The 22332-nt window shown below is 34.3% G+C and overlaps 2 protein-coding genes and 1 pseudogene across 5 annotated transcripts; all 3 read right to left on the bottom strand.

Annotated features, from left to right (window-relative positions):
* On the bottom strand, nucleotides 315-20583 carry LOC18507157 (probable disease resistance protein At1g12290; the record flags this gene model as incomplete). Its single annotated transcript, XM_018122750.1, has 3 exons — nucleotides 315-513; nucleotides 1256-3375; nucleotides 19993-20583. Coding segments are annotated over 3 exons (2910 nt in total), but the record flags the coding sequence as incomplete, so codon positions are not given.
* LOC18595293 lies at nucleotides 7709-13892 on the bottom strand. 4 transcript variants are annotated; one of them, XM_018123176.1, is made up of 5 exons: nucleotides 13426-13892; nucleotides 11552-12323; nucleotides 10570-10779; nucleotides 9947-10012; nucleotides 7709-9129 (listed from the first exon to the last, which is right to left on the bottom strand). In XM_018123176.1, exons 2-5 carry the CDS (start codon nucleotides 12041-12043, stop codon nucleotides 9094-9096), a joined length of 804 nt encoding a protein of 267 aa, XP_017978665.1. In that variant the 5' UTR covers nucleotides 12044-12323; nucleotides 13426-13892; the 3' UTR covers nucleotides 7709-9093. The 4 variants fall into 4 exon arrangements, with proteins under 4 accessions (XP_017978665.1, XP_017978663.1, XP_017978664.1 ...); XM_018123174.1 differs by lacking the exon at nucleotides 7709-9129 and adding an exon at nucleotides 9152-9780; XM_018123175.1 differs by lacking the exon at nucleotides 7709-9129 and adding an exon at nucleotides 9152-9746.
* LOC18595292 lies at nucleotides 18134-19927 on the bottom strand (annotated as a pseudogene).

Raw genomic sequence — 22332 nt, 5'->3', positions numbered from 1 at the left:
GTATCCAAAAGATTAATTCTTGATTTGTGGGAGTAAGTAGTGATGTACAAGAAAGCATGTCTAATCTTGATTTGTTTTAGTTGAGAAATATCAAGTGATAGATATAAATAGAAATTTCTCCAAGAAAATCAAGTCAAAATATGATACAAACAAGACAACCACACAAAATAAAACATACAAATAACTATCTCAAAGGTCCAAGACAAACTAAACTTAACAAAAGAAGAAAAAAGCAAACAATACTTTGTGATTTATTACATTTGATGAGTTCTTCATTGTTTTCTGCTCCTCAAGACCATAACTCCAGAAATTTATTAGACCACTGAGGAAATGTCCTGAGACACTTTCCAGCATCCTTTCTCTCTTTCAATGTTGATTTCCAAATACATGTAGCTATCATCAAACTGATTGACTTGTCCATGTACTAGTCTCTGCCCAAAGAATAAGAAGATATGCATCAGTGCAGAAAAGTTATTATTGCTTCTATAGTTGCTCCCAAATATGTTGTGTTTCCTGTACATGTAATGAAGACTATGAAGAATTAAAGATTACTGGGTAATTTTAAGCAACGAAACTTTCTAGTTGACATACTAGATGAATTGACATTGTAAACCACAATGTTGAATCCTTTATTAATGCATAAAGTTGTTTTTCTTTTCTTTTATAACACATGAATTCTTGGAAATTCAATTCATTGTATGACACCCTTACATAATTATGCAGCATTAGCCCTAATACTGTATTTGGTGTATAGCATAAATGTACTAATTATTTTCCTATTCAATTCATGTCATTCTTACATCCTTCAAGATTCAGTATTTGACAGAAAGATAAGAATTAAAATTAATTCCTGAAAGTACTATAACCTTGTTTATAGCATTTAAAGACTTATCTCAAGACCTCTTAACCTTTAATAACTCCTTTCCAAGTTAGAAGATTGTGCATCATGAAAGAATTTGTTTCCATGCACTTGCCCTTGAAAATTCTATGTCTATACCATATAATTGCATTGAAAGTATTGCATATTACTTGTTCAATAGAAATTTTGAAGATTTTAGTCTTCATCTCAATTATGAACAGTACTAGAGATAATTTAAACCTTTAAAATTAGTAAAAGAGAACAAAAAGGTAGAAGTTAGAAACGTATTTGAAAGAGACCTTATTATATCAAACAATTAGCATGCTATCTCACCTTTGAAGACAATGATAATACAAGAGAGAAAAATACCACATACCTTTCGTTTACAATCGTTACCGAAACAACAAAGTAGGATGTATAATGGCTTCATCCTCCCAATCTACGTCTTTCCACCAATCTACACATTTGAAAGAAGGTAAAAAAGCATTTCGAGTGACTTCATCATTCCATTGAATCTTTTCCCACCACTCTTGATATCCTTCAATGCTAATTTGATTCCCACTGTCGAAGTTGAGTGGAAGCTTTATCAACTTGGAGCAATTGAATACTCTAATTTGCCGTAAACATGGGAAAGGTAAGGCACCCCAACATATGCTCTTCAATTTCGGTAGATCTCGTAAATCAAGCTTTTCTAGCTTAGCAAATGGGCTTGGATTTGGAATTTCAACCATGTTTGTGACTTGATCACTTATTATTTCTTCCATTCTTGAGCAAGACATTACAACAAGCTTCGTTAGGGTTGAAACAAAAGCAAGCCACGTCGCGTTCTTCAACTTGTTGCATCCGCCCAGCGAAACCTCACTCAGTACATGAAAGCAAGGAGCAATACGATTACTATTAGTTGGAAAGAGTGAAGAGGATTCTATCATTCTTCCTTCCCCGAATTCGTTCTCCATCTTCCTCATGACCATCTCTTCCATGCTTTCACATTTTCTAACAACTAGGCTCTCCAAACGCTCCATATTTGCTAAACAGGAAACATTGAATACCTTTGTCTCCCGAAAATCTAGGAGCAAAAGTTGCTCAGTGCATCCTCGTAAGTTGTGAAAGCTTAAAAGGCTTTCTAAAGCAAAAACACTTTTTATTTCTATGCGCAGCTCATCCAAATGGGCCAAGCATTTCAATTCCTTTAATAGATCTTCATTACCACCGTTCAAGACATTGTCTTCATCCATTTCATCTTCATATGAACTTAATACAGACATTCTGAATATTTGCAGCTTTGAAAATCTACATATCAATTGTCTTGGGATTTTTTGGAGATATATTGTCTCTACCAAGTTTAAAATTTTTAATCTTGACAACCTATTCAACTCGATTGGTAACTCTCTTACACTTGTAAATGATAGATCGAGATACTCTAGTGAAACTAGTGCTGAAAATCCCTTTGGCAACTCACAAAGATGCATGTTAAAATATAGGTATAAAACTCTCAAATTTCGCATAAATTGGAAGAAACCATTACTAATTACTTTTAAATTGTTACCATTGAGAAATAAAGTTTGAAGATTAGGACATCTAGGTGTTCCTCTTAGACCTTCAATTCCACTATACGCCAAAGACATTCTTAAACCTTCCCAACTTTCAAAATCAAGTGTCTTGTTTGATCCTACCCTTGCTTGTACACAAAATTTCTTCTCAAGTGCTTCACACTCACATGCTATCCACAAAGCCATGTCACGAATCACATCATGCATCTTTACATATTCTGCAAAATATTCACTTCTTTCTAATAAACAAGCATCAACAAGAGAATTGATAATGTTGTACCCTTGCATTCGAGCTCCACTTATGTTACCAAATTCACCCAAAAATCCCTCACAAAACCAACAATCTATTAGCAGATTAACACTAATGAAAAAATCTTCAGGATACAAACTACAGTACAGAAGGCAAGACCTCATCGTGTCAGTAGGCAAGCTATCATAACTAAATTTTAAAAGAGAGTACACCTGTTGATCCATTCTTGCCAATTTATGCGGAAACTTTTGCAAGACCTCAATTGCATATTTCCAATCTTGGGGCATCTTCTTGCAAGCCATGGCTCGACCTATTGTAATCAGTGCAAGAGGTAGTCCTCCACACTTTGCAGCTACTTGTTGAGCTAGCCCTCGAGTATCTGGATGGCTGTCAAGGGTTTCTTCTCCAACCTTTTTTTCAAACAATTCCCAAGCTTCATCTTTTCTTAAACACTTTACTTCCATTTTCTCCTGAGCTTCCATTTTTCCACATACCTCTAAGAAGCGAGTTGTAAAAATTAATTTAGAAACATTATCCTGATTCGGTACAGGTATTCCAACTTTGATCAAATCCACCCGCTCCCACACATCATCCATCAACAGAACAAACTTTTTTTTGCTCAAAATTCTAAAAATATCTATAGCTTTCTCATCATAACTTTTACTCTTCCACAACTCATTTGAAAGGCCAACCTTTTCACCAATTTTTTCTTGAACCTTTTCGATAGTGTGATCTTTAGACACCACCACCCAAATAACAACATCATAACCGATTAGGTTATTGCTTAACTTGTTGTTAATTTGGGTCAAGAGTGTTGTTTTACCAACTCCTCCCAAGCCATATAGCCCAATAATGCCCACATCTTTTCCTTCAAGTAAGCGCCAGACATTAGCCAATGTTGATTCCAAACCCACCGTAGGCTCAGTAGGTCTTACGTCCACTTGGGGGGCAAGTTCATTCTCAGCTACCCTTTCGAATTCTCCTTTTTCATTTAGATCCACTATTTCTTCAAGTTTTCTGGCCACTTGTTTACCAAACTTATAGCTAGACTTACAGTTCTTGGAAAAGCAGCCAGCAAAGAATAATTTCTGAATTTCTTGAGGACCGTTTTGGATCAATTCCTCAGCCTCAGCTGCCACAGTCTGCACCCTTGAAAGCCAGAGTTGAACTTGGTTGAGCTGCTTCATACGTTGTTGTTCGGCAAGATCAACCCTATCTTTTAAGTCATCACTTCGTGCTTTTAGTTTCGCCAATTCCACAGTGAGAGCTTTAAGATTATCTTCAAGCTTACATGTGTAACTTGCTTGTCCAACAATGCAATCCCAGCAACGAGAGACTGTATCCGCTGTTGAGATTGAGATTGCGCACAAATTTCCCATGATATTTGGTTGATGAACACAGAAGAATGAATGAATGAATTGGGGGTTTGAAGAGACTGCTTGTTTTGATGAATCTCTTGTATGCAACGCTTTATCGCTCTGTGTTGACTTAGACTTTACCGACCATTAGCGCTAGGATTGTTTATTAACTGAATGGGCGATTGATTGGTACTAAAATAATTTAGATTAAGTTATTAATGGACGCATTGCTTTCAATCAAGTGGCAGGATAATAATACGCTATTTTCTAGGAATTTTCTTATGTCTTCAATGTATGTGTTCATAATTTGGTTGACGGACTCTTTCTTACCTTACCTAATCATAATAATTTATTATATTTAACCATTAAAATATTCCATCTAACGTCATTATAAAATATTTAGACCAAGTGACAAGGTTAATAGAATTACCATTATCATAAAACTACACAACAGCTTGAAAGCAATTTACATTGAACTAGTCCTGGTAAGCGATCGAGTCCAATGACAGAACACCAAGAAACAAAATTTCAAACCAAGGGCAGAATGCGGTGTGGAAGCCATTACCTTTTAACGTTTGCTTACTCTATCGTTGTCCAAGTAATTCACAGCATTCTGTTGTTTCTGACGATGATAACCTATATGCAGAGCAATTAGTTCCACTTGTCAGCAAGCAACATGAATTGAAGAAGATTTCAGAATTTAGAAAAGAGATAACAAGATGCAGAAACAAACCATGTGTCATCCAAAGTCTAAAACATGACATGGCTCAATTGTTGGAGGCCAGCTTGAGAATGGGGAAACAGTCTCATTGGGTAGTTGGGACATTTTCATAGTCATCTGAGCCTGAAGATTTCATCTTTTTGTTTTTATATTTTCCTTTTTTCATTATAAATAGAACATTTCATCTTTCCAATATTGGAGTGAAGTTGAAAATTTGTGTTGTGGAATTTGTTAATTTTTTTTTTGTTTTGATGGTAAGTTTTAATAAAATTTTGCCCTTTTGTTTCATTATAAATACAACATTTATCTTTCTAATTTGGTGTTATATAAGAATTACAGCTGTATCTAAACTTAGGTGTGGCAACTGTGGTTCATTGCTGTAGACATTGATCTGAAGTTTATCTCCTTTAGTAACAAGGATGAACTTGTTTAGGTGCTGAATCCATATCTGGATTTCCCCATAAAAGCAGAGATAATTTCTATTCCATACCAAATCATTACATGTATGTGACAGGTTTTGGCAAATCATTAATCTCTATTTATGGTGTTGTTGCAACTTCACAGGTGCCAAGCAGTTTTCTTGTATTGGACTTGATGCACATTCTTCAGTTCTCGACTTATAGTCTTAGATATCTAATTATACAACTAGTGTCTATTCCATTTCCATACCAAGTGTAAGGTATCAAGGTTTATGCTTGCAATTGCATGCTTATAATCTACTGTTTCTAGTAACTTGGTTGTGGAAATGGCAGCTATGTATGTTGGCAGTTAAAAACGTGTTGATAGAATAAAGTTGGTACATATTTTTTCAATGGACGCTTCATCAACTTGTCTGAGTTTTGAATTATGGAGTTATCAAGTATTAATTGTTATATTTATTATTTAAACATAGTTATCAAGTATCATTCACCTAAAAATGTTTTGGAGACAAAGCTCTCAACTTTGATATTTAACATAATTGCACCTTTGATATTTAACATAATAGGGAGTCAAGCAACTTGCATGTTCTTGACCAAAACTGGTAATAAAATAAAAATCACACAATTTACATTATTGTTGTTTGTCACACTAACCAACTCATTTCTTTCTTATTCATTTACTGTGAATCAACTGCCAGCTCATGCAAAAAACATTTATTTCTATTGTATATATAACTATCCTTCGTCTTGGTAATTTGATAGCAACTAGCTAGAGGTCTTTTATTCATCCATTTACTTTATTTTTCACACCATGGCTTCCAATGCTGCTAATGAAAATGTTGAGCGCAATGACTATGATTTCCTTTGCAACATTTGCAATAAAAAATGCAAGTCTTTACAGAGTGTTATAAGTCACCAAGAGCAATCTCATGATAAAAATGTTATCAAATTCAAATGTGACGTTTGCAAGCGTGGTTTTCCAACAAAAGTAGCAAGGAAGGAGCATCGTGACAATGGTCACTAAGATTATATCTTAATATGCCCACCCATTTATAAGATATTATATTAGTATTTATAGTTTTAATTATCATTTAGTTGCTTCGAAGAATTTTAAATGGTATTTATAATTTTAATTGTCATTTAGTTACTTTAAAGAGCTCTAAGTGTTATTTTGTAATATTTTTATATTCTTAATTTATGTAAAACTCACTGGTGGGAATCATGTTTTATTGCGTGCGTCTTTATAGTTCTTCTATAATATTATGCTATTTTATGCTTTATTATTTTAATTATGAAATCATATAAATAGAAATATTTGTTCTATTTCATATATTTAAATCACAGAAAAAGTCCATTAATATTAGTAGCAAAACTTGCTTCCTATCAAGATAGAGAAAAGCTTAAAAAGTAGATCAAGGGTGCCCATTTGTAGTGAACATACAAGTCATAATCTATGTGTTTATTGTTTTTTATGCTAAATAATGGAAAAGTGCTGTTCCTAGAGAGGAAACAAATAACAAAGGAAAAGCAAAATAAGTAATAGCACAGTATCCACCCGGGCAGGCTGTTTTTATCCACTATTACTTCAAAAGGCATAAGAGTGCAAATGTGGATCAACCATGAGAACATCATCAGCATGGCTTTCATATCTATTCACAACTTCGACTGTTGCTAAACATAACACTAAGCCAAGAGCTTAACTGCTGAGCAAGGCACCATTATGTTTCCAACTAGCAAAACAAGTTGTTAATGTACTAGTGTTACTCCTTAATCAGCACAGAATTCACCATCTTATTGCAATTTATTCAAGACAAAAAGCGTCACACCCCTATATATAATTTGGTGCAATTGATTATAATTTACATAATTCCTAAGATTGAGGAAAAGTAGACATCATTTAATTGTAGCAAACATATCATATATATTATCAATCAGCATGGTCTATCTAATAATCCTGTGATTCAGTGTAACCACGCATCCATTGCATGCCCAAGTAATCCACGCAATTATGCTTTCCCTTCCCTTCGAATAGGTGCAAAAGCTAACACTTAATCGCAAATTCACCCCTCCACCTTTTTTTAACTGTGATGAAATTGCTTATCAATTAGCAAGTCTCAACCCACCCAAACCCCTTGACACTGATGTGTAGTGTCCTGTCACCCTGGAAGGGCTTTTTCCTAACAGTGATTACTTCACACAATTGTCAAACAAATGAGAATTAGTTCTACGTATCTTTCTAATCCGTTGAAAGTCCACATTAATTAGATTTAAGACGCCCTGAATCAGCGACCCAAAATTACTAAACAGAAGAAAACAATTTGTCAGGAATTGAGCATAATTGAACAGAATATTAAGATCACTATAATATGAAAAGTTAAAGATATAACTAAACAAATCGATAAAGAGGAAATCCCTCTTTAAATTGTATATATACTATAACAAGAAACCACATAGGATAACCAATAGGAAACCAAATAATTTGAACAGCCCGAAACAGGAATTGAGCATAATAGAACAGAATATTGAAATCAATACAATATGAAAAAGTTAAAGATATAAGTAAGCAAATCAATAATGAGAAAATCCCTCTTTAAGTTGCATATATACTTAAAACAAGGAATCACATAGGGTAACTAATAGGAAACCGAATAATTTAAACAGCCAGACACAGTGTACTATCCTATAATTTCAATTTTACAAAGTTTATTTGAAAAGATGGCAACCGAAAATGTCTAGTTACATATGGATAACATATGGACAAGACTATCCTTTCCTTATTCTTGAAAAAACACATTTATTGACCTTTTATGCCTATTGAAAATACAGCTCATACAATTAAAAAACTCTTAAAAAAATGGGGCCACTTAATTGAGGCATACCTTTTTACTTTTTCTGGTACAAGGAAGACTATTACAGCTCAAATCTAAGATTCTACCAACCCCATCCCACCCTTACCGCTTGAGCCTTTTTGTGCCTACTACCTTTCAAGGTGCACACCCGAGGCACTCAAGGTGGGTGTCTCAATAAAGGTGCCTCAACTGAAGGGGTCAAAGGAACCTTTACTAAATTCTGCTCCAACTTAGCACTAATGCCTCAACTGTACTGAAAAACATTTTTCCCCGAAGAAGGTAAAAACAGGATTATGCTTTAATACACTATTGAAAGTAAACAATCTTATCTCATATGCTCATGCTCTTCAAGTTACCAAGTGCTCAAAAGAAGATATCGAAAGGATTCAAGGAGCATTTACTAGATTCTGCTGCAATTTAGCACTTAGGTAAATAACAACTTATTTCAACCAACTAAGCACAGTAGACTCACAGCAACGTTTAGAAATCTAATAAAAGGAGACAAAGAAGAATTGACTTCATTTTCTTCTTCTTCTAAGCTGTTGACTTGCCAAAGAAGAGCATTCTTTGCAGAACCTATGCATAAAATAAAAGTCCATGAAATGCACCTCATATTACAGTGAGATTAAAAGAAAAACCCTCAACGTCCAGCCTCATGCAGATAACATTCAGGAAAGAAATAAGTACTCAAGAGAGATAAAAATGCAACTGATCCCTCAAACATGTACCACCTAAAATTAAAAAGATAGGAAACTAAACTAGGAATCCAGTGCAAGTGTCAGATCTGAGTCTGTAACTTGTCCATTGTCTATGTAGATCAAAATTATTTGCCAGTGTCAATGCAAATATGTATCGCAGTCTCTCTCTCTCTCTCCCTCTCTCTCTCTCTCTTCTACTATCTAAGACTGCATGTGCAAGTGTTCGGAATAAAAAAATAATGCAACTACAAAGTTGATAAAGCTTCTGCTCCTCCCTCTCCCTCTCTCCCTCTATGCACAGTCATATCCACAGCTAAGCTTTTCCACAAAGCCTGATTAAATTAAAATTCCAAAACTTACCCCCAATCAGTAAGTATTATACCAAAAAATCAGATCATTTGACATATTGTTGAAATCTTAATATCCTGCACGCATAGAGGTGTCAAAGAAAAAGTAGTGAGGAACTGCAAATATGAAGTAGATAAAGCTATAATATATAATGACACTCAAGTTTACAATTAGCTGTTTGGGTTGATTGTATTCTCTTATCAGGGAATAAAGATTGCTTCCAAGATAAATAAAAGACACCAGGAAAAATTCCAAATTAAAAATGTGAGGAGAGAGAATATGTGATGCGATAAAAAGAGAAATAAATTGAACTTCTCAATTCACGGGAAAAGAAACAAACTGGAATACTCTGACAATAACCACTGATTCGAGGGGCTATCTACATCAACTTCCTCTCCAGGTGAAGGAAGAACAGAATCACTATGTCCTTGAAGGAAGAAAAACAAATATAGGTTGTTGGTCCAGAAATTGTCTGTAACATCCACGCTCAGACTTCTCCAGTGTAAATGCTATAGAAATTTTTGTTGTTTGCACATCAAGATGAATAATATCAGCCTGCTACTTTTGGGATGCTACAAACCATATCTTGTTATCTATCCCACATGGAACCTTTATAATACCATTTGCCAAAATTTCTTTTCTAATAACAATAAAAGAATTATTGAGCATGTTCCAAAACACCATACACTGGAGCCTGTGGAGAAAGAGTCATACGGAAGGATGAAAATCTGAAAACATGGAAATAATATTGATCTTATCATTTCCTTTAGATGTTACTGATACAAAGCATGTGATCCAACATTTATTATCCAGTTGATTATTGTCTCCACTCAACAGCATTTCAAAAGAGTCAACATTACAAGAAGGAACTAGAGTTGGCAAAACAAAACCTACCCAACCATCACTTATATCAAACTTGACAGGAAACCCATTGGAATGAATCTCAGGAGCATCTGTAACCTGCAAAATGCCCAAAAAACTAAGCCCATAGAAACCAGTCATTAACAGAATACACCCAGTAAGTACCTTTCAATTGAGATTCTTGCAGCAAACAGTGCAGGAAATGGTATATTCAACCTTAATGCAGGAAGAAAATCACTCTGTCCATAACCATTGACTAACAATCTAGTGACCATTTTTGGATTCTCAAAAGTAGAATAAATGATGTTTTGGCAGTCAAGAAAATTCCATTCTACTTTTTGATATGAAAGAGAAAATGGACAAGCTTAATTAAAATTAGTATAATATTTTCCAGTTCAAGGAAGCTAGCTGCTAAATATTAACTTGAACAAAAGGATAGGAGCCACAATATTTGTCTTGTTTAATTATCTAACCTCTTCTCCCAACTGTCACTCAATGGACCATTTAAGTCTTATTCGTACACTTTCAGATATCTTCTACTCAAGACATGAAAACATGGTAACAGACGACATTGCTTGAACAGAGCAAATCAGTGAGAGAGAATATAAATTAAAAAACTGAAATATATATGGATGAAACTGTTGCTTTCAGCATACCTGAAACACAGATTTGAAGCCAATGCCTTTCTTTCCTACACATCCAACAGATACTTTTTTGGTCGAGCTTCCAGAATCACAAAGAGCTCTGATGTTCTGAGCAGAAAAGCCTTGTTCGTTATTGAAAAGAATTATACCCGGCTCTTGAAGAATAGATGTTAGAGTTGGTTCCACAGTTTCAGAATAGACATTATCATCAGCATTTTCAACCTAAAGCAACACGACGCTCAATCAGATGCAGTTAACACTTCACCATTTAGTAGCAGCAGTTCAGAAAAATTTAATACTCCTCTATCCCATAATAAGGGTCCTCATCACTATTTTTTGGATGTCCCAAATATATTCTCCACAATCAAAAGTCAAAGGCTCATTATCTAACTTCCAACAACACCCTTTAATAATTTTTACAAACAAGAGGAAAAAGAATACCAAAAAACTACTTTACTTTTGAGAGATAAAGCTGTCAACTATAATTACTACTATGTGTTATACTGCTTCCTAAAGCTCTTTCAAAGAGGACAGTTATTGTGGGATAGAGGAATACCTAAATTAAGCATACCAAACACTGCATTGACCAATACACTAAACATCACACCATAAACAAAAAATACCAATGTGTTATAAATATTTTTTTAAGGATAACCTACAAACTTAAATATTAAAAATATTGGACTGACATGCACAAAAATACGATGCTGCTCCAGTGGGTCCACATGTGGCAAAAAACCAACTGCCTAAATATTAAAAATGACCTTCAAGAATACAGATACCTAAGATAAAATATCTGAATATAAATTTGTCCTCTAACATATTTCCAAGCTACTATGGAAAAGGAGTTTCCCACTAGTCTTTTTTGTAATTTAGAAATTAAGTTTCATAACAAATTGTGAGTCCAAAACTTATTTAATTTAAGCAACATTTTACAGCATGCACAGACCTACTGCACACAAATAAAAAAAAAAAAAGCAAAAAGCAAACTTACAAGCTCCAGAAGAAAATGTGAGTCCTGAGAGCATAACTCCTTAGAAAGAAAATGGAGTGCTCTCCCGATGCAAGCATGCTGCTTATTTAACATTCTGCTCTCCATATCTGACAGATTTGGATCCAGATGGAACTCATCTCGCCTGATTGACTCAATAACCAAGGCCACATCTTTCTGTTCATCAACTCTAGATGATTGTTTTCTGTTCTTATTGCCCAATGTCTCCGCAGAAACTTCTGCACCATCAATCATGTGACAAACTTCGGGTTGCTTGTATGTCCTATCAAATACTTTGTTTTCTTTCTCTGCATAGGAAAGCCTACCTATTGTATTTTGCATACAGTTTGACCTTGTTTTTAACTCAGACCTGCCAGTTTTCATCCCTAATCCCTCAGAGGACAGAAAGATGTTACTGATATCAGTGGAACAAAATGCAGCAAAATTCTGTATCCACTCCACTATGCCAAGTAACAAGCATACTTCATGTAGCATAACACAGTCTCAGCTCGTTGCATCCACTCAAAAAATAGCAGAAGGGCAATAATAATAAGTACTGGCACAGTCCGCGAAGCAATATATCAGCTCCACGACCACTAAAAGGCCAACTCCTTTACTGTTAAGGCCTAAGAGTTATAAATAATTTATACTATACTAATGAAGTTTTGCCAGGTCATAATAATCAACAATGTGCCTTTGAACCAACAGATTAGATATCAGAGGTGGTAATTTATGAGCAGTGTTCACTGATTTGGGACAAAATCATGATACATCCCTGTAAAACAAATCTAAAATCAAAATAAGCCATGCTTTCTGAAAAAGTTTTATGCAGCTCTAAAGGCATTGGTTCTATCAGTGCATGAGACTTTTCCTACTAAAAGTTAGTAGGAAGATATGCAATACATACGTCAAGCTTCAAATATGCATGCCAAGCTTTTCCTTGCACATGAAAGCTTGCTTGTCAGCAACAAAATCCAAAATTCATCAATAATAATTTTTTGATTTTCATGACAGTCCATATATTCATGAAGTGAGCAATTAGACCCTCACTTGTTACTTTAAACACTTCCATATAATCAGAGTTTAGTAGGAAGTACCGCAAGACAAGCGGATGATGGAGCAAAGGGCCAAGCCCCAGCATTTTAAACGTCTTAACACCCTCATTACCACATATTGCCATGTCTAACTCATACAACGTAGTAATTTTCCATCCTCCCACAAAACATTGAATAGACGCATTTACGTAAACAATATAAAGAGTAGAAAGGAAGAAATTAGAAAAAAAAAAAAAGGGATTGAAGGAAATAATCATTATGTTTCAAACAATAATTTGGTCTCCAATTGCAGCAGGGTAGAAATTTTCAATTTTGTCTGCTACAAGTGAAAAGCTGTTTTCAATGTGGCTAGAGAGATACGCCCTGCTCATTCCCTGCTCATCAAAGTTTATAATTCCATATAACTCCATATTTTTGCTGAAATAGATATCTTTAACTCTCAAAAGTCAAAAAATAAAAAAATTTAAATTAAATAATAAACCTACTCTTCCCTTAAGGCTCTGTTTAGTTGTTGCTTTTGCTACTTGCTTTTCTGTAATTGCTTGTTACTAGCTATTAAAGTAAATTAAATTCTTTTTAAAAATTAAAAGTTGACTAAAATTCTAAAACATTATAACATTCCTAACATAAATATTCTTATATAAAAGTAAAACCATGCATTTCATTCTCCAAATAATTTTAACATTTTCACTTTGGGTTCTTCCAAAAATTGGCATCCAGTTCCTCCTTAGCCTACCTCAAGGATTTCAATATCCATACTAACCACTAAATCGCAACAAAACATGCTTATATACAAACATATCATTTCATTTGTCTAATTACCCTTCCTCAATGCTTATAGCCTTTTGAAGAGACGGAGTCCGGTGCATATCCAATCCCAACGAGCTCCAAGAATCAGCTTGGAGCGCCACCGGGACTGCCGGTGGGGCGCTGCCTGAGAAACTTTCCAAGCCGTAACACTCTTTCTGGGCGCAATAAGCTCGCGCCACGCCTGCTTCACGGCCTGGTCGGCTCTTTCCCGAACCTTCTTCGGGACTACGCCAGAGGCAGTGTGGTGTCTCTCTGTTTCTAAGGCTGACTGTGGCAGCTGCTTGGATTAGAGTACCTGTTGTGGTTGGATTTGGGTTGTTAGGGCTAAGATGAATTGCAGAACGTTGGGGTTTTGGAGGCCAAAATTGGGATTTAGAGATTGGAATGGTGGCTTAGGTGGAGGACGGCCGCCCGGGGTGGAATGGACAGTGGCCGTGAAGGGAAAGAAGGAAGTAAGGGAGGCTTTATTTGAATTTTTCCGATTTTCATTTTTTATTATGCTACCGAATAATTTATTTTTATTTTTACTTTTGATCCTAGTGTAATAGTATAATGATAATTGAGGAAAATTTAAAAGAAAAGCCAAATTTTATATATAAAATTAAAATATTACATGACTTCAGAGAGCTTCAAATACCCAAACTAAAACAAATTTAAACTGACTTTAATTTAAAATTAATTGGTGGTAAAATCCAAGTATAAGGAGGTAGATTTTTATGTGAAGGTTTGAATTGATAATGTTCTGCAAGAGTTTCATCTTTTATATGGAAAATACCAACATCTCGAGGACCATATGGCTGATATGCATACATATCGAACAAATCATCTATGAAATATATAGAATTCGGCTGTTCTGCTTCAGGAAAATCTAAAATTGAGATGGCTAAGGTTCTGTTATCTCCCACAAACACTACATCTCCGTCTATGTTCTTCACCTCCTTTTGCTCTAACAATTCACCACTTTGATCATCCAAAATCAACTTGAAAATTTTGAAATTCTTAGTCAAATAATTATCATCCTTGTCAAAATCCAAATCTCTTTTTATAGAGAATAAATTTCCCTTTGATGACTCAACAAGATATGCTTTATATGAATAGTTATCTAAATTTTGATACCATTTGTCTGCAGGCACAAGTGTCTTCAACTTTGGTGGTTTCAAAGTGTCATCGAGACTACTATCATTAACATCAAAAGAAACTATCATATTCCAATTTCCAATAGCATAAACTAAACTTCTATAAAAAATAATATCGGTGAAAAGAGTGAAATCCTTATCCAGATATATCCAATCTCTTTGCCCAGATTTGTAGAAAGCTAATCTGTAATGCGTGCCATGAATAACAACCACCACATAATTATCTGGATACGATAATGGGTCAACTGATAAGATAACCTTCTGAATGTCGTATTGGTAGCTCGATGTCTTGACAACTTCAATTTTAGGAAGATCAATTGTGATTCCATCCTTAAAAGGGTTTAAGAGAGTTATAATCATATTCTCATCCACCATGGCCAACCAATCATAACAAGAACCACAAAATCTCGTACCATAAGATTTTGGTAACTCAATGTTGCAAATTTTTGCTTTGGCTTGTAAACTGTATAATTTTCGATTTTTGTTGCTCTTTTTGGTTGGAATCACCAGCATGGGAACTAGATTAAGCGCTGATCGCCTTCTTGAGTCAAGAAAATCATTAAAAACTGAATACCAATTCTTGCAAACTGCACCAAATTGAACCAGCGTACCAGAAGCTTTTAATTTGTCAAGAATCAAAAAGAAACAAAGTGTTGGAAGATTTTTCCAATCTGCTTCAGCATTCTCCATGTTTTCTTAGATCAATAGTCTAAAAATATGAACTTTTTTATTAATGAAACAATATGCAAAAGTAAAATATTATGAAAAACCACAAAAGATATAGAAAAGAGAATTACCTGGCTTTCTGCGGGGTATGTTGTGCTCTTTTTTAAGTTACACTTAAATGAATAGAAATTAAGTTTTTATATTGTTTGACATCATAAGTCCAATTCAAATTAGGAATATATTTAAAGTGTTATAATACAACTGGAAAAAGTTAAAAAAAAAAATCCAATTGAAATTAGGAATAGAATTCAAATATTATAATACAACTGAAAAACAAATAAACATCAACTTTTAGTTGAATTCCTACTAAAATAAAAACTCAGTATTTTTATCCCTTAATAAACTTTGTAAAGTGAAAGCTTGAATTTATAACTTGTTCCTGTTTGGTTCGGATATGATAATATACTTGATGTCTTGCGACCCTGAGCTCTGGAATAATCTGACAATGACCACTGAGCTGATTGCAGGGTTATCTACCTCAAGAAAGCACAGAATCACAATGTCCTTGAAGGAAGAAAAGCGAATACAGGCATACATGGAAATATACTATAACAGAATATTGAAACCAATAGGCAACCTAATAATTTAATATTAAGTCTTTTTTAGAAAGTTTCGATTTATTCTGCTGAGGGGGAGATCTGATAATATTACCCGAAATCTGATGACATAATCTTCCTGTTTGTCAATATAATAGGTATTAATCTTATTGAGCTCCCTGTCTAATGAACCCGTGCCTTGTGCTGGTGAATTCCCCGCATTGCTTCCACCCTCTGACAATTTTCTATCGCCTGATCTTGACCCTTTCTTTCCATTACAATGGGGATTTATCAGTTTCACTTGCTTCTTCAACGCCTTGTAAGACATAAACTTGCGTTCCCATCCAGGCAAGCTTTTTGCTACCTCAGACGGATGCCTTTTTCCAAGCTTCATCTCTTCTTCCTGTCAGAGTTTCAATGATTGGTGGAGGTTGAAGCAGCAAGAAGTACATATGAATACTACATTGCAAGCAATTCTTTAGAACCCCAGGCAAATTATTCGCATCACCGCAATGCTCTTGAAGGCTGGAACCATGAAGATTACAACAAGGTAGATTCCAGTATATTCCTGATGGCATTTCCAAACTTTTATATTCCAGGATGCTTCTGCAGAATTTGGATGTTCAATCAAAAAGTCCACATCACTTCTTCCTCAAACAAATGGATAGGCCATGAGATCCTAGTTAAATCCCAAACGCTTTCCGTTGTCTTACTCTGAGAATACAGATAAAATCCACGAATGGCATGTTTGCATTATCCTGGTTGACTGGTTTCAGATTTTTGCCAATATGAACAAGGAAGTTTCAAGTGAAATTTGTGTCTCGGAGTTGTAAAACATTTTGTAATTTGTAGCAGGATGTGAAACTCTCCAATCGGGTTTTCATATAACTTGCATCGGGGGGAAAGGTAAAATTATTGAAGCCATAGCCATTTTCAGATTGAAACTCCACACTAACAAGTTGTTTGTTTTTCCATCTTTGTCATGGACTTCAAATAGAAGAGAGGGAAGAGAAAGAGAGAGGAGGCGGCAAGGAACAGAGGAGCAGATAGGGAGGAGAAGAATCAGTCATTTACATGGGAAAGCAACATTTTTTTAGGAAGATAGATTAGGCAACTTACAAGGCTAATATCATTGTCATTACCATAGGAATAGAAGACAACTAGAAAAGCCTTTACATTGAACTAGTGTTGTTCACTGATGGACTCCAATGCCATCAAGATGGTTTATTCGACTGACCTTCACCATACCAGCAATATCTACTGATATTTAGTTTTCAAAGAAAAAAATAAAGGGTCCTGTTAAATTCCTAAGCAACGTGGTTTAGATGGCAAACCTCATGACAAGAACTAAAATGACAGCAAGCAGAGATGTAGAAGAAAACAGTTCTAATTTTTGTTTCACTGTAGTTGAGAACTATCAAGTGATAGATATAAATAGAAATTTCGCCAAACAAATCAAGTATGGGATATGATGAAAACAAGACAACCACACAAAACAGAACATCCAAATTACAATCTCGGTCCAAGACAAACTAAACTTGACAAGTGAGAAGAAAACCAAACAAGACTTTGTGGTTTATTACATCTGAGTTCTTCATTGTTTTTTATTCCTCAAGATCATAACCCCATAAAGTTATTAGACCATGGAGTAAGTGTCTTGTCTTCCCATTCTACCTCTTTCCAGCATCCTTTCTCTCTTTCAATGTTGATTTCAACATACATGTAGCTATCATCAAACTGATTGACTTGTCCATGCGCCAGTCTCTGCCCAATGAATACGAAGACATGCAGATGTGCAGAAAATTTATTAGTGCTTCTTTAGTTGTTCCCAAAGATGTGTTTACTGTACATGTAATGAGGACTATGAAGAATTAAAAATTATTGGGTCATTCGAAGCAAGAAAATTTACTAGTTGCCAAATATATTGGATGAATTAGGGATTAAAATGATTGATGAATAAATGAATACTACTGGGACAGGAATTTTAGAGACCTTATCATATCAAACACAGTTAGCATGTCATCTCACCTTTGAAGACAATGATAATATAAGAGAGAAAAATAAGGGAAAAATTGCTTCTAAAATATGACATACCTTTCCTTTATAGTTTTATCGTTGCCAAAACGTAGGACGTAGAGTGGCTTCATCCTTGAAGTCTACCTCTTTCCACCAATCTACACGTTTGAAAGAGGGTAAAAAAGCATTTCGAGTGGCTTCATCCTTCCATTGAAGCTCTTCCCACCACTCCTCATATCCTTCAATGCTGATTTGTTTCCCACTGTCAAAGTTGAGCGGAAGCTTTTTCAATTTTGGGCAGTTGAATTCTTTGATTTGCCTCAAACATGGGAAAGGTAGGGCATCCCAATATATGCTCTTCAATTCTAGTAGTTCTCGTAAATCAAGCTTTCTAGCTTAGCAAATGGGCTTGGCTACGGAACTCCAACCACAGTTGCAACTTCACTTATTATTCCTTCCATTCTTAAGCAAAACATTACACTAAGACACTTCAGATTTGGAGCAAAAATAAGCCATGCCATGTCCGTCAAGTTGATGCATTTGCTTATGCAAACCCGGTTCAGTGCGTGGAAGCAAGGACTAAAAGTATTAATATTAGTTGGAAAGAGTGAGGAGGTTCCTTCTTCTAATTCCTTCTCCATCTTCCTTATTGCCATCTCTTCCAAGCTTTTACAACAGCTAATATTTAGGCGCTCTAAATGCTCCATATTTGCTAAACATAAAGCATTCAATACCTTTGTCTTCCTTAAATCTCGGAGGCATAAATGCTCAGTGTATCCTCGTAACTTGTGCGAGCTCAAAAGGCTTTCTAAAGCAAAAATACATTTTATTTCTATAATCAGCTCATCCAAATGTTGCAAGTATTTTAATTCCTTTATTAAACCTTCATTGTCACCATTTAGGATATTGTCTTCATCCATTTCATCTCCACAAGATTCTGACGTAGTCATTACGAATCTTTTCAACTTTGAAAATCTACATATCAGCTGTCGTGGGATTTTTGGCACATAATATGTCTCAAATAATTTCAAAAATTTTAATTTTGACAACCTATTCAACTCAATTGGTAACTCTTTTATTCCTGTATATGACAAATCAAGATACTCTAGTGAAATTAGTTCTGAAATTCCCTTTGACAACTCACAGAGATTTAAATTTAAAGACAAGACTAGAACTCTCAAATTGGGCATAATTGAAAGAAACCATCACTAATCACCTTCAACTTGTTGTCGATGAGAAATAAAGTTTGAAGATTAGGGTATGCAGGGTTTCCTCTTAGATCTTCAATTCCATTCTTCACCAATGACATTCTCACCCCTTCCCAATTTCCAACATCAAATGCCTCAATTGATCCTTCCCCTACTCGTACAAGAAATTTCTTCTCAAGTGCTTCACACTCACGTGCTATCCACAAAAGCATGTCATGGATTACATCATGCATCCTTACAAATTTTACATCTTCATCCCTTTCTAATAAACATGCATTGAGAAGAGAATTGATAATGTTGTACCCTTGCATTCGAGCTCTACTTATGTTGTCAAATTCATTCAAAAATCCCTCGCAAAACCAAAAACCTATTAACCCATAAATGAAAATTTTAGAATATTTAGAAAACAAACTACAGTACAAAAGGCAAGACCTCATCGTGTTAATAAGCAAGCTATCATAACTAAATTTTAAAAGAGGATACACCTGTTCATCCATTCTTGCTAATTTATGCGGAAACTCTTTTAAGACCTCAATCGCATACTTCTAATCTTGGGGCATCTTCTTGCAAGCCATGGCTTGACCGATTGTAATCAGTGCAAGTGGCAGTCCTCCACACTTTGCAGGTACTTGTTTAGCTAGCCCTCGAATGTCAAGATGGCTGTCAAGGGTTTCTCCTCCAACCTTCTCTTTAAACAATTTCCAAGCTGCATTTTCGCTTAAACATTTTACTTCGATTTTCTCATGAGCTTCCATTTCTCCACATACCTCTAAAGAACGAGTAGTAAAAACTAGTTTAGAATCATTTTCCTAATTCGGTACAGTTATTCCAACTTTGATCAAATCCACCCGCTCCCACACATCATCCAACAGTAGAACAAACTTTTTTTGATCAACACTCTGAAAATATCTGTAGCTTTCTCATCGCAACTTTTATTCTGCCACAACTCATTTGAACCTTTTCGATAGTGTGATCTTTAGAAGTCACCACCCAAATTACAATATCATAATCGATTAGGTTATTGCTTAACTTGTTGTTAATTTGGGTCCAGAGTGTTGTTTTACCAACTCCTCCCAAGCCATATAACCCAATAATGCCCACACCTTTTTCTTCAAGTAAGTGCCAGACATTAGCCAATGTTGATTCCAAACCCACCGTGGGCTCAGTAGGTCTTACATCCACTTGGGGTGCAAGTTCATTCTTAGCTACCCTTTCAAAATCTCCTTCATTCTTTAGATCAACTATTTCTGCAAGTTTTCTAGTCACTTGTTTACCAAAGTTGTAGCTAGACTTACAATTCTTGGAAAAGCAGCCACCAAAACATAATTTCTGAATTTGTTGAGTGCCACCTTTGATCAATACCTCAGCTTCAGCTCTCACAATCTGCACCCTTGAAAGCCAGAGTTGAACTTGGTTGAGCGGCACCATACGTTGTTGTTCGGCAAGATCTACCCTTCGCTTCACGTCATCCCTTTGCGCATTCAGTTTTGCCAATTCCACACTAAGAGCTTTGAGATTATCTTCAAGCTTACGTGTATAACTTGCATGTTAAACAATGCAATCCCAGCAACGAGAGACTGTATCCTCCGTTGAGATTGAGATTAAGCACAAATTTATCATGATTTAGTGATCAAATATTTGATTGATGAACAAAGAAAAAAGAAATGAATTGTGGGTTTGAGGAGATTGACTGCTTGTTTTGATGAATTTGTGGTGAGCTAATGTATTGACTTAGACTTCTCTCGGCCATGTTTCACCCATTAGAATTAGGATTGTTTAGTAGCTGCACCAGTGATTGGTTGGTACTAAGATAATAAGAAGTATTAATCAGAAAAGGACACATTGCTTTCAATATAGTTGAATTATTAATAAGAAAAGGTCACATTAATTCCAATGTAGTTGAATTATTAATGGACACATTGCTTTCAATGTAGTTGAAGAAAAGGACAAGCTTTTAATAAGAATCTGAATAATAATACTACTAATTTGACTACCATATATAAATAGGTAATTCTCTTTTAATTCAAAAAAAGAAAAAGAAATTGATGCTCTTTTAATTGCTATGATGAGAAATCTTGAAAGGACACCTTATAAAATGCATATTATTATTATATGTTTGGCTTTCTTTGTCCTTCAAATGTATTTTTGATAATCATATTAGGCAAAACAAAATGTTCACTTCCCCTTTGAACTTGTCAAGAGTTTTTACATTTCTCTTTCATTGGCGAGTTTGATATTACAGGTCTGTTTTGTTTGAAGTAAAATATTTTTCGAAAAACGTTTTCAGGACTTATACTTGTTTGGAAGATAAAAAATTAATTTTAAATGTAAAACATTTTGCAAGTTAACAGGGTTAATCATGAAAAATATCTTACATCTTTTAAAGGCGTAAAACATTTTTCAGAGAGTAACAAAAGGACTTTTATACTAAGTTTATGAGTATAAGTTTGATGAATATTAATATTTAACTTAAAATATTAAAAAATAAAAATATTAATATTTAACTTTAAAAAATTAATTTAAATAATTAATATTTAAATTATACAATGTTATTAAAATTAAAAAATAATTTTTTAATGAAACCTGTAATTAAATTTTTTATTTATAAATGGAATAAATCTTACTAATAATTATAATAAAAAATATTTCAATGTTCATCATTTAATGAATACACATTTATAATNAATACACACTTATAATAGAGTTAAATCTTACTAATAATTATAATAAAAAATATTTCAATGATTGTCATTTAATGAATACATATTTATAAGTATAGGTTTTGGATATCTTACACAATTGATGAATATTTATATTTTTATAGTTGTGATAAAAAAGCCATAAGATGGAAAATTTTTTGAAAATTAGAGATTATTTTTATTACAGATATGTAGTTAAATGCTTTGGGAAATATTATTATTGATTTTGATCATTTTCATTTCCATTCTTAATTTGATCCAAATAAGTGAAAATCAAATATCAATATTGTTTTGTAATCAACTCCTATTTATTATTTTAACACCTAAATAACTCCACCATGATGAAAAATATTTTTCATAAAATGATCCAAATAACAAAAAATATTTTCGACAGTTTATCCAAACAATAGAAAACATTAAATTTTCTTATAAAATATTTTACACAAAAAAATTTTTCTTCCATTAAGTCATTTTTCGGTTATCAAACGGACTCTACATGTCCAAACCAAACAAATTGACTTGAAAGTTTTAGTTTATCACCATTTTGTACATGACTTATTAGTCATACTTAAATAATTGGAACTGATTAAAGAGTAGG

The sequence above is a fragment of the Theobroma cacao genome, chromosome 6, assembly GCF_000208745.1.
Source record: "Theobroma cacao cultivar B97-61/B2 chromosome 6, Criollo_cocoa_genome_V2, whole genome shotgun sequence".
NCBI lineage: Eukaryota > Viridiplantae > Streptophyta > Magnoliopsida > Malvales > Malvaceae > Theobroma > Theobroma cacao.
Note: the sequence above shows the minus strand (reverse complement) of the source record. Positions and strands in the feature narration are given on the sequence as shown.

Coding starts and splice junctions, on each gene's coding strand:
- LOC18595293 (XM_018123173.1), bottom strand. CDS start 12,043: ATGCTACATGAAGTATGCTTGTTACTTGGCATAGTGGAGTGGATACAG. Junction 10,780..11,551: donor CACATTTTCTTCTGGAGCTT/GTAAGTTTGCTT, acceptor GTGTTGCTTTAG/GTTGAAAATGCTGATGATAA. Junction 10,013..10,569: donor GCTTCAAATCTGTGTTTCAG/GTATGCTGAAAG, acceptor GGCATTTTGCAG/GTTACAGATGCTCCTGAGAT.